Below are 13,402 nucleotides of genomic sequence, written 5' to 3' on the forward strand. Positions count from 1 at the left end.
AGTGGGAATTCTTAACATGTTAAATGCTCCAAAATAGGGCTCAGAGGGCACGAGAGAGCGTCTAGAACCCCAGAGCTTCCAGGGCCCGAAGGCGGGCCCTGGACCCCGCCGCAAGGGTCGAGCACTCCGCGCTCGAGATGTGCGCTTTGCGCACATTATTTGGTGTCGGTTGAAAATCCTCCCTAATTCTGATTTCCAAAAGTTGGCATCTCTGGTGCTATCGGAACTGTGCACTCTGGCCATGTATCTGAGTCTTCTTCTTCATCCTCAAATCTGACAGCCACTGCTCGCTGTCTCTTGGTTTTATTTTCAAGTCTCACCGGCATTTGCTTCGTTAATTGGTCTAGCTGACCCTTCAGGTTTAACAACCGTGCCTTTTCGTCTCTGTCATGACATTCCTTCATCCAATTTATATAAATGCTCCAGTTCACCTGCTTCTCGACCTTTTTGTCACTATTTTTCACTTCCAGTACTTTTCTTAAATTGTCTAAACACTCGTGATCGAACGTTCCATTCTCAGGGAAGGGTAATCGACTATTTTTGGTCCAATTGCACCATTTCCCCATGTCTCTCACAGCTTCAGGCCCATACTTATCAAACATAATTCTTGCACATGTACCTCTCTGTGGTTTTTGAATACAATTTGCCTCGGTATATACCATTTCCTTCCTTTTACAATTTCTATTTCCCATCTCTAAAATCACACAAATCACAACCGCTAAATTCACTCTAAAATCACAGAATAAAATAAATCGCACCCTTGGAGAACCCTCCCTGCTTATCTTCGCTCAAGCACTTGTCGTTCCTCCAGGCACTGCCTCCGGCAGATTAAGCACCTCCGGTCACGAGCGCCGCACAACGCAGATTCGAATCCGTGTCACTGGCACCAACTGACGTGGATTTCTACCCTCGAACCGCGTCGTGATCGAAAGGATTCTTTAGATTGTTGAGGGATCTTGACCTCCTCGAAGATTCAACGTCTAGCCGACTCAGTGTTGCATGTATCGGGATAAAATAAACCACAGAAGTCCAGTAATAAATAATCAATGTCCACAAGGAGTTCTTTCTTCTGTACCATTTATTTGCTGTCCCTCAGATCATCCTCTCCTCCCCATATATCCATTCCATTTTATAAGCAGAGAGGGCTTTTGATCGCAAGAACAGAATGCACAGCTTATCAGCCCGGTCACCTTGTACTTGCAGAAAACCCAAGCAATGTCCAAAGTGTCAAAGAAAGACAAGATTATAAGTATGTGGTAGGCCTTAACAACTAAATAGTAGAACAGTAGAGGAAAAACACAAACACTTTGACCTACTCAGACTGAGGCAAAGGTTTCTTGTCTAGAGAGTAATAATTTCCCCAACAGTTGAAAACTCCATTTACATCTCGCTCGCCGAAAACATGGACCAACTTCTATCCACTCATCACAACTCGCTCTTTCTCATATGTGGTGACTTTAATTGTCATCATGCCAGTTGGCTAGGTGTGGGTACCTCTCACCTGCCATGGCACTTCAGCAAAGGATTTCTGCGACTCATCGGGACTGAATCAATTGGTCAACTTCCTGACCCGGATCTCAACCAATGGTACTCAATCCCTTCTGAATCTGATTTTGACCAATTTCCCTGAAAATATCTGCTGCTCTTTCTCTGCTCTAATCGGTTCTTCTGACCACGTGCTTGTCAAAGTGGACATCTCTCTGGCTGTTATTGCAGAACCACCTCAGCGCCGACGACTCTGGCATTTCTCAGGCCGACGAGCAGTGACTTCACGGAGCCATCAAACTTCTAGACTGGTCTCCCATTTCTACTTTCTTCGTCATAAACTCATCCTGGGAATTTTTTTGAAAAAAATTTGCTCCCTCGTGCACAGATTTATCCCCTCTCGTCTTCAGTTGTCCTACCCTTCCTCCCGCCCATGGTACACTGAAACTTGTGTCAAGGCAGTTTGCCTGAAACAACTTGCTTTACCTTCGTGGAAGGCAAATCCAACTGAAGGCAGTCTCAGTTCCTTCCAAAAAAGCACGAAACAAGTGTCTTTACCCTCAGGAGAGCCAGGAAACAACATCTTTCTCATCTCAAGTCTGAACTCTCAAACCGGTCTCCCTCCAAATCCTGGTGGCGTCGAGTGAAGTCTTTTTCTGGTGTATGTTCTCTCTCCATCCCTTCCCTTATCTCAATTCACCGCACTGCTGACTCTGCCCATAAAAAGACTGAATGCCTAAACTCTGTGTTTGCTTCTAAATCTTGTGTCTCAAACCCATCGCTTTCTGAACCCACCTTACCCAGTCACACTCAACTGTCCCTGGACTCTTGTGTCCTTTTCTCCTGACAAGGTGCAGAGCTTGCTGTCAAACCTCAAATCTGATTCCGCAACCGGTCCAGATGGCATCAGCTCACGTGTCCTAAAAACCTGCTCTGCTGCTCTTGCTCACCCTCTCCTTTGCTCAAGGTCATCTGCCATCTGTTTAGAATTCAGCAAACATTACCACTCAACAAAAAAGGTGCAAAAACAGATCCCTGCAACTTCAGACCAATCAGCCTGCTCCCAATCATCATCAAGGTCATGGAATCCATCATTGCTTCCGACATTAAATCCTTTGTTTTCTCCAATGGCTTGATTTCCGATCATCAATTTGGTTTCACACCAGGTCACTCGACCCTGGACATGCTGCTTCTGCTTTCCCAACAATGGATGGAGGTCCTCAATGCCAGACATGAAATCGGCCATCTCCCAAGACATATCCGCGAGCTTTCGATACGGTCTGGCACCCTGCCCTGCTCAGAAAACTCCCTTGTTACAGCATCAAAGACAATCTCCACTCATGGCTCGCAGACTTCCTCTCCTTTCGCAGTCAACGCATGGCTCTTAATGGAATTCTCTAATCTCCTCTTCTTCTCCAGGTTAAGGTTCCTCATGGCAGTGCTACGAGACCTGTGCTTTTTTGGTTTTCATCAGTGATCTTTCCGACTCTGGAAAATCCTCTATCTGGAAAATCCTGAAAAAACTCCACCCTCTGCCGAACCATCTCTGATCCCTCAGATTGGCGAGCAGCAGCATCTTCAGTCTCTGCAGACCTGGATAAAATCACAAGCTGGTCAAACACTTGGAACATGTCTTTCAATCTTGACAAATCTCACTCTCACAATGTCTCAATGAAAGGACCATCTAGAAACCCCCTATCTACTTTCTCAACAATCCTATTGAAGAAATTCTTTCATTCAAGCTTTTGGGCCTCACTATCTGCCATAGTCTTTCTTGCGAGAGCCACATTTCCAAGCTGGTCTCCAAAGGCAGTCGCAGGCTGGGCATCCTCCGCCATGTAAAGTTCTTCCTTGTTCAACCTGAGCAACTAACCACATAAGAGCTTTCATCCACAGCCTGATGGAGTACTGCTCTCCCCTCTGGGGTGGTACTCCCACCTCACACCAAGCTCAGCTTCACACTGTGGAAATCAAGGATTTCAGTATCATTGCTATCTCCCATGATGAAGCTGTATCTTTGGGTCTTTCACCCTCTCACCACAGGCCAGTCGGTGGTCTTTCTGTCTTGTACCATCTCTCCGGCCTTGCCCCCCCCCCCACCCTGCTGTCTGTCTCCCCTCTATTTGCACAAGGCACCCAAGGTCTGCCAGAAACCCCTTCTAGTCAGGTGAGGTCTGGGAGTATGCACCAGAGCAGCGTGTTGCTGCGTCCACTTTCCGCCGGTACTCCAGGGGCCTCAATCTGGCCTTCCCCCAGGCAGATGCCAGGCCCATCCCCATCTCCTTGAGATGCTGATCAACCTGCTGCAACCACGTGGAACGTGGTCGCCCATTGGCCTCCTCCACTCACGAGGCTCCATCGCTGAGAGAATCTGGTGAGCAGGATCAGCATCAGGAAAACGAGCCACATGTCCATACAGCCGCAGCTGATGCTCATGGACGATGCAGGTAACAAATCTCATTTGAGTCTCTCAGCAACCACTCGTTCAACACAAAGTCTGATCAGGGATAGCCAAGGAATCTCCGAAGAGACCTGGTACCAAAGGAATCAAGTCTCCATCTCAGATCCCTGGTCAGAGTCCAAGTCTTACATGTGGAGAACAAGACTGGAAGCAGCAACAACCTGAAGACTTGGACTTTAATCCTCCTGCACAGGTACTGACACAGCACCACACCCCATGATCCAGTGAATCCATGACTCCCCAGGCCCGACCGAGGTGTCTATTGACCTCTGGCTCACAGCCAGCGGAGACATGAATATCACTGCCAAGGAAAGTGAATCTCTCCTTGACCTCAACATCCTCACCACAAACAGGTACAGACAGGACAGCAGCATCCAAGATGTCATTGAAAGCCTGGATCTTAGTTTTCACCCAGGAAACCCGTAATCCCAGCGGCTCCGACTCCTCATTCAGCACCTCGAGAGCCCCTCAAGGGATATCTGAAGTCTCCGCAAAGATGACTGCATCATCTGGGAAATCAAGGTCAGAGATCTTGACATTTCCAAATGATGCACTGCAGCTTGATCTCTCCAACATCCTCCACAGAATCCAGTCCATACAAGTGCTGAAAAGTGTGGGGGACAGGCTAGTACACACCCCTGACAAACTCCAGTAACAACTGGAAATAAGTCTGAGATGGTATTACCACATCTCACAGCACTCTTGATACCAAAGTGCAGTTCAGACATCAGAATGATCAATTTTGGTGGCACCCCACGAAGACCAAGAAACCTCCAGCGGGCATTCTGATTCACCAAATTGTATGCTTTGCAGAGATCAACATAGGCTGCAAGCAGCCCCTGCCAAAACTATTGTCTTGGTTCGGTGAGGATCTGAAGAGCAAGGATACGGTCAATCACTAACTCTTCACCCAAAATAAAACACCTTCTGGTGAAACTGCCAAAATAGAGTGTTACTGCTCACCTTCACTCTTTCATTCCTCTTTTTTCCCACCTCTGGAACAAATTCCGACTCTCTTCAACCCCACTCCTCCCTCCAGGTCTTCAAAACAGCTGTTCACAATCATCTCTTATCTTCCCCATCCAAAACCATTATTTTCTACCCCTGTTAATGTACCTCCGTCAAATTCCCTGTTTTCCTTCCTGAAAGTCCCTGCAGTACCACCTTGTTTACCCCATGTACCCTGCCCCATCCCTCTCCCTTCCACAAATCTCCTAAGGTCTCTGTTTCCCACTGTTTGTGCTTCCCTCTCCCACCCCTGTCTTCTGCTCCCCTTGTTAAGAGTGTTAGCTCTTATTTGAGTCTCGAGAATGTATCCAATTTTGTTTTTTTTTTAAAGTAGAGAAAGAGGAAGTCCAAAGAGAAGATGGACAGATGAGATTAAGGAAATGGCTAACCAGCAAGGAATTTAACACCCAGATATGGAGGCTCAGGAAATGAAGGATGGAGGAGATGCAGCACCTGTTTGCTCACTGCTGGGACTGATGCCTATTTGTGATGGATTTCAGGTCAGGTCAGGTCAGGTATGGGAGCATGCGCCGGAGCAGCACGTCACCACGTCCACATGGACGCTGTTGTCCATGGATTTCAGTTTGTGTCAATCTGGAAAAATTCCCAAATATTTATTTTGAATTTCTCCAATTAACAAATCAACTTTACCCATTTAAATTAGGGTGGTGATATGGGAGCCATGTTCAGGTATGTACAAACACCTTTAAGACAGAACCATACAAAATAATTAAAAATAAACAGCTATAAAGGGAGGGACACATTCTAAAATGGAGCTGGGAGGGACATCCAAACAAGGAGGTGGGGGTGGGGTATCCAATCAATGGAAAGAGCAGACAAACTTTTTACCAAAGCCACATCAATTAAGCTCAAACTTTATTGATCTTGTCCTTTGCAGCAAGTTTAACTGGCAAAGCTGTCCGCTTGGGGGTTTTTGCTTGATCAAAACTGAAACAACAAAGGTGGATGGGGAGCAGTAATTTAGAATCAGAATATCCAAGCATTGAAACACATGGTTAGCACAACAGACCAAACTCACAAATATCAAATTACCTTCCATGTGCTCCTCCATTCCCATAATAAAGGAATGGATTTCTAAAACTACATTCTCATTTAAAAAAAAATTATGAATATGTAGCTCTATTCCCAATAACTAATGATTATATAACTGCAATCCCATTATAAACTCATGGTTATATGCAACTCAATACTCAAAATAAAATGGTTATATAATATATATCCACAATAAACAAATTGTTTAAAAGCGATTTTATATCCATAATGCAAAGGTGATGCAACACGATATACAAAATTAAAAGGTTAAATAACTCTATACCCACAATAAGCAAATGGTTATATACTTCTATATCCATAATAAGCAAATGGTGATGTAACCTCTATGTCCATAATAAACAAATGGTTATTTACCTCCATATCCAAAATAAACAAATGGTTATATAACTCTGTACTCAAAATAAACAAATGGTTATATACCTCTATATCCAAAATAAGCAAATGGTGATGTACCCTCTATATCCATAATAAATAAATGATTGTGTCCCTCAAAATCCATAATAAATAAATGGTTATTTACCTTTATATCCACAATAAATAAATGTCTTCAGTTTTTATACCTATATATCCATAATAAACAAATGATCATATAACTCTGTACCCAAAATAAAAAAAATTGTTATATACAGTACCTCGATATCCATAATAAACAAATGGTTATTTACCTTTACAACCATAATAAACAAATGGTTTTCTACCTCTCTATCCATAATAAACAAATCATTATATACCTCTATATCCATAATAAATAAATGGTTATATTCCTCTATATCCATAACAAACAAATCGTTATATACCTCTATATCCATAATAAATAAATGGTTATACTCCTCCTTATAAATTGACCTTATAAATGGTCAAAGGGCGGAGGAGCTCCTTGTGAGCCAACGGCCATCCATATCTAGTGCCCAACTGTGTCTGCGGACGTCCTCCTGCAGTTGGGTCACTTCTTATTAGGAGGTTGGTGGCAGGATTTGCACTCCAGCCACCGTAAAACCCTTCATTCCGCAAAACGCAAAAACGCAAAAAAATCTGAAAACCCACTCCGTGGGAGTACCTCCTGTGCAGCTTCCCTTCGCAGGGCAGCTCACCGGATGACGGGATTGGGGCAAAGCCTTCGGGACCCCCAATCTTTGATAAGAGGGAAACCACGGGGTAACATCCCTGGGTCAGATTGCGGGAGAGTGTGTCGGAGTGGTGCTGAGGTGTCGTCCACCAGACGGCGGTCTCCTTGGGTTAACCTGAGGCGGTCCCTTCGGGTGGGTGCCTGGAATGTCCTATCCCTAAGAGAGGATGATCACCTGTCTCCGTTATCATCTGAGCTCAAGCGTTTGGACATCGGGATTGCAGCTCTCTGAGGTTCGGAGACCGGATTGCGGCGAGATAATGGTGGGTGGTTACACCTACTATTGGTCTGGTCGCTCTGATGGTTACCATACCCAAGGAGTTGCTGTAGCTGTGTCCAATAAGCTGACCCCAATGACAATTGAGGTAACACCGGTCAACGAGCGTTTTATGAGATTAAGGATTCGTCACTCCTTAGGTGTCATTTCCCTGGTCTCTGTTTATGCTCCGACTGAGGCGAGTGATCGCACCGTGAAGGATGCATTCTACGCCACACTCGAGTCTGTGGTTGATCAGTGCCCCAGACGAGATACACTTCTAGTCTTGGGGGATTTCAATGCATCGACTGGAACTGATAGGGATGGTTATGAGGTGTGTGTTGGTCCCCATGGGTCAGGAACTATGAACCAGAATGGCACTAAGTTCCTTGATTTTGCAAGAAGTCATGGACTTAGGGTGGCTGGTTCATGGTTTCAGCGCCCACAAGCTCATCGCTGGACTTGGTATTCCAACGCTGGCGGTGTGGCAAAGGAGATTGACCATGTCCTCATTGACGGTCGTTGGAGGATGATCCAGAACTGCAGGGTCTACCGGAGTGATCAGTTCCTCAATACTGACCACAGGCTTGTTTGTAGCAACTCTAAAGCTGCACCTTAAATCCTGGAGAATGGTACCATCCCAGCCGAGGCTGGATGTTGCCAAGCTCAGGGATGAGAGAGTAGCTGAGGAGTTTGCGAACAGGCTGAGTGGACACTTGGGGGGTCTGGGTGCTTTGGGGGGTCATGAAGAGTTGTGGAGCGCCTTCAAGACCACCGTCCTTGATGTTGCCGGTGGATGCCTTGGAGCTCACCGCAGGGCAAAGAAGAATTTTGTCTCTCAAGGGACACTGGATACCATTGACCAGAGTCGCAGGGCCAGGCTGAATGGCAGAGCTGAGCTGTTCAAGGAGCTGAGGCATAAAACTGTACGTGCACTGAGCGTGGACAAGGAGGCCTATGTGCGAGGAATCTGTGAGGGGGTAGAGCATCACCTGTGGACAGGTGATTCTCGTCCCGCTTACAGGGGAATTCGCGCATTACGTTCATCCAAGCCCATCCCTCGGAGCACTACAGTTCGAGCAGAGAGTGGTAGGCTCTTGACAGAGGAGTCTGAAGTGAAGGCCCGCTGGGCCGGTTACTTTGAGCGGTTGTACCAGGCTGATCCCCCAACTGTCGAGTTGGACGTCAAGGGTGTTACAATCCCTGTTGCTGACCCTCGAATCAACTGTGGTCCACCTACGCTTGTGGAAACACGGGCTGCGGTGAACCAGTTGAAACGGGGCAAAGCTCCAGGGATCTGTGGCATCCATGCCGAACTTCTCAAGGGTGGTGGAAATGCTGCACTCGTGTCGTTGCATGCAGTTTTGTGCTCTGCCTGGAACACAGGCATCATCCCAACTGACTGGAAGAGGGGCCTTGTTGTCACTCTGGAAAGGGAAGGGTGATCGCCAAGACTGCAACAACTACCGAGGGGTGACGCTGCTCTCAGTGCCGGGCAAGGTCTTTGCTCGGATAATTCTCGATAGGGTTCGCCACCATCTGCTTGAGCACCAGCGTCCAGAGCAGTCAGGCTTTACACCAAAGAGGTCAACGATTGACCGTATCCTTGCACTTCGTGTCCTCACCGAACGCAGACGAGAGTTTCGGCAGGGGCTGCTTGCAGCCTATGTTGATCTCTGTAAAGCGTTCGATTCAGTGAATCGGGATGTCCTCTGGAGGATTCTTGGTCTTTGTGGGGTGCCACCAAAACTGATCGATCTGATGTCTGAACTCTACTCTGGTACTGAGAGTGCTGTGAAGTGTGGTGGTACCATCTCTGACTTATTTCCAGTTGTTACTGGAGTTCGTCAGGGATGTGTACTTGCCCCCACACTTTTCAGCACTTGTATGGACTGGATTCTAGGGAGGATGTCTGAGAGATCAAGTTGCGGTGCGTCATTTGGGAATGTCAAGATCTCGGACCTTGACTTTGCAGATGATGCAGTCATCTTTGCGGAGACTTTAGACATCCTCTTGGGGGCCCTCAAGGTGCTGAATGAGGAGTCGGAGCCGTTGGGATTACGGATTTCTTGGGTCAAAACTAAGATCCAGGCTTTCGGTGACATCTTGGATGCTGCTGTCCTGTCTGTGTCTGTTTGTGGTGAGGATGTTGAGGTCATGGAGAGATTCACTTACCTTGGCAGTGATATTCATGTCTCTGCTGGCTGCGAGTCAGAGGTCAATAGACGTCTGGGTCGGGCCTGGGGAGTCATGGATTCACTGGATCATGGGGTGTGGCGCTGCCGGTACCTGTGCGGGAGGACGAAAGTCCGAGTCTTCAGGTCCTTGGTACTTCCAGTCTTGCTCTATGGGTGCAAGACTTGGACTCTGACCAAGGATCTGAGACGGAGACTTAATTCCTTTGGTACCAGGTCTCTTCGGAGAATCCTTGGCTATCGCTGGTCGGATTTTGTGTCCAACGAGCGGTTGCTGAGAGAGACTCGGATGAGATTTATTACCTGCATAGTCCGTGAGCGTCAGTTGCGGCTGTATGGACATGTGGCTCGTTTTCCTGACTCTGATCCTGCTCACCAGATTCTCTCAGCGAGGGAGTCTCATGAGTGGAGGAGGCCAGTGGGTCGACCACGTGCCTCATGGTTGCAACAGGTTGACCATCATCTCAAGGAGATGGGGATGGGCCTGGCATCTGCCTGGGGGATGGCCAGACGGAGGCCCCTGGAGTACCGGCGGAAAGTGGACGCAGCGACGTGCTGTTCTGGCACATGCTCCCATACCTGACCTGACTCCTCCATATCCACAACAAACAAATCGTTATATACCTCTATATCCATAATAAAGAAATGGTTATTTACCTCTATATCCATAATAAATAATGGTTATACTCCTCTACATCCATAACAAACAAATAGTTATATACCTCTATATCCATAATAAATAAATTGGTATATTCCTCTTTATCCATAATAAATAAATGGTTATATACCTCAATATGCATAATAAATAAATCGTTATATACCTCTATATCCATAATAAATAAATTGATATATTCCTCTTTATCCATAATAAATAAATGGTTATATACCTCAATATGCATAATAAATAAATGGTTATTTACCTCGATATCCATAAGCAAATGGTTATATACCTCTATATCGAAAATAAATGCATTATTATTTACCTCTATATCCATAATAAACAAATGGTTATATACCTCTATATCCATAATAAACAAATGGTTATATGCCTCTATCTATAATAAAGAAATGATTATATACCTCTATATCCATAATAAACAAATGGTTATATATTCCTCTATATCCATAATAAATACATTATTATTTCCCTCCATATCCATAATAAATAAATGGTTATATACCTCTATATCCATAATAAATAAATGGTTATATACCTCTATATCCACAATAAACAGAAGCTTGTGGCGAGGCAGTTGTGCTGAAATAACTTGCCTTCGCCTCATGGAGGTTAATCCAACAGAAGGCAATTTCAGTTCCTTCCACAAAGCTCAGAACAAGTGTGTATCTACCCTCAAGAGAACGAGGAAACATCTTTCTAATCTCAGGTCTGAACTCTCAAACCTGTCTCCCCTCCTCCAAATCCTGGTGGCGTCCAAGTCTGTTTCTGGTGTATGTTCTCCCTCCATCCCCTCTCTTACCTCAAATGGCCACAGCTGATAGCACACGTGAAAAGGCTGAATGCCGAAACTCCATGTTTGCTTCTCAATCTTGTGTCTCAAACCCATAGCTTTCTGCACCTACTTCACCCAGTCACACCCAGCTGTTCCTGGACTCTGTGTCCTTTTCTCCTGACAAAATGGAGAGTTCGCTGTCAAACCTCGACTCAGATTCTGCAACCGGTCCAGATGGCATTAGCCCATGTGTCCTAAAAACCTGCTATGCTGCTCCTGCTCATCCTCTCTCTTCTATTCATCCTCTAATTTGCTCAAGGTCATGTTCCATCTGTTTGGAAATCAGCAAACATTACTGCCCTACATAAAAAGGTGCAAAAACAGATCCCTGAAACTACAAACCAATCAGCCTACGACCAATCATCAGCAAGGTTATGGAATCCATCATCGCATCAGTCATTAAATCCTTCCTCTTCTCCAAAGGCTTGATTTCTAATCATCAATTTGGATACAGACCAGGATGTGCTACCCTGGATATTCATTCCACAGATCAGCAAGCAGCAGCTTCTTCACTCTCTGCAGATCTGGCTAAAATCACAAACTGATCCAACACGTGGAACATGTCTTTCAATCCTGACAAATCTCACACTCTCACTATGTCTCTCTGAAAGGACCGTTGGAGCCCCCCCCCCTTCCCCGCATCTACTTTCTGGAACCCCCACCCCTTCCCATCTAATCCTCTTGAAGAATTCCTTTCATTCAAGCTTCTAGGGTCTCACTATCTGCCATGATCTTTCCTGGGAAAGCCACATTTCCAACCTGGCCTCCAAAGCCAGTCGCCGACTGGGAAACCTCTGTCGTGCAAAGTCCTTCCTCGGCCCACCTGAGCTGACCGCATACAAAGTTTTCATCCGCAGTCTGATGGAGTACTGCTCTCCCCTCTGGGCTGGTGCTCCTGTCTCTCACCTTTCTCGGCTTCACGCTGTGGAAACCAAGGCATTTAGGATCACTGGTGTCTCCCATGGTGAGGTTGAGTGCCTCTCACTCTCTGAGACGTGAGAGGAAGTCCGCAGTTTTCAAAAATGGCAGTCTTCAAAAAACTCTCACTGAGTGTTGGGCCTCTCACTCTCTCACTGCAGGCAGGTCCGTGGTCTAACTATCTTCTACCATCTCGTCTCGGGTCTCGCCCCCTGCGATAAGTCCCCCACCCCCCCCCATATTTCCTTGGGTCACTTAAGGTCCATCAGCATCCCTTGAAAGTACCTGTGGTGTCCATCTTGTTTAGTCCTGTGTACCCCATCCCATTCCTTTCCCTTCCACAGATCTCCGAATGTCTCTGTTCCCCAATATTTTGTTCTTCCGTCTCCTGTCCCTCTTGTCTCCTGCCCTCCTTGTTGTGTGTTCTGTGTTAGCTCTCATACGAGCCTCGACAATGTATACAAAAAAAAGAAAAAGGGAGAATTGAGGACCCACTTTCCTCAGTGCCGCCATCAGATAGAGATAGATGTTTTAGATGTGAGGGATGGGGCCACTGGAGTAGGAATTACCCATGGTGGAGTTGAGGCTGGCAATTTCAGAATCGAGACCAGGAATTTCAGCCTTTCCAACATAGGTCACAAATCTTCTTCTTCTTCTTCTTCTTCTTCTTTCGGCTGCTCCCGTTTGGGGTCGCCACAGCGGATCAACAGTCTCCATTTCACTCTATCCTCCACATCTTCCATTGACACTCCAACCACCCGCATGTCCGCCCTCACTGCATCCATGAACCTCTTCTTTGGCCTTCCTCTTCTCCTCCTGCCTGGCGGCTCCATCTTCAGCATCCTTCTCCCGATATACTCCGCTTCCCTCCTGTGCACATGTCCAAATCATCTCAATCTCGCCTCTCACTTTGTCTCCAAACCGTCCTACCTGCGCAGTCCCTCGAATATACTCATTCCTTATCCTGTCCATCCTCGTCACTCCCAACGAGAATCGCAGCATCTTTAAACTCTGCCACCTCCAGCTCCGCTTCCTGTCTTTTTGTTAGTGCCACCGCCTCCAAACCATACAACATAGCTGGTCTCACTACAGTCTGTATGTATGTATGTATGTATGTATGTATGTATGTATGTATGTATGTATGTATGTGTATATATATATATATATATATATATATATATATATATATATATATATATATATATATATATATATATATATATATATATATATATATATATATTGTTGCGGATTCGCGCCCGCCGGCGTGCTGACGGCCACGTAACTCGAATCGCGGCACGTCGCCCACCGGACGGACAATCCAGTCGTGACCCTCTCGGACTAACGCCGGGAACCAGTCACGGGTGG

The 13,402-nt window shown here is 46.1% G+C and overlaps 1 protein-coding gene across 1 annotated transcript in view; it reads right to left on the reverse strand.

The window, feature by feature from the left end:
- Positions 1-1,060: 1,060 nt before the first annotated feature.
- Positions 1,061-13,402, reverse strand: part of NCAPG (non-SMC condensin I complex subunit G) — a 102,650-nt gene continuing 90,308 nt past the window's right edge. Inside the window, exon 20 of the mRNA XM_085855961.1 lies at positions 1,061-5,902. Within this exon, the coding sequence (XP_085712087.1) occupies positions 5,824-5,902 (79 nt within the window). The 3' untranslated portion in view covers positions 1,061-5,823. The remainder of the gene's footprint in view (positions 5,903-13,402) is intronic.

The sequence above is a fragment of the Eptatretus burgeri genome, chromosome 15 (genome assembly GCF_056783735.1).
Source record: "Eptatretus burgeri isolate ZD-2024b chromosome 15, Ebu_testis_v1, whole genome shotgun sequence".
NCBI classification, from domain to species: domain Eukaryota; kingdom Metazoa; phylum Chordata; class Myxini; order Myxiniformes; family Myxinidae; genus Eptatretus; species Eptatretus burgeri.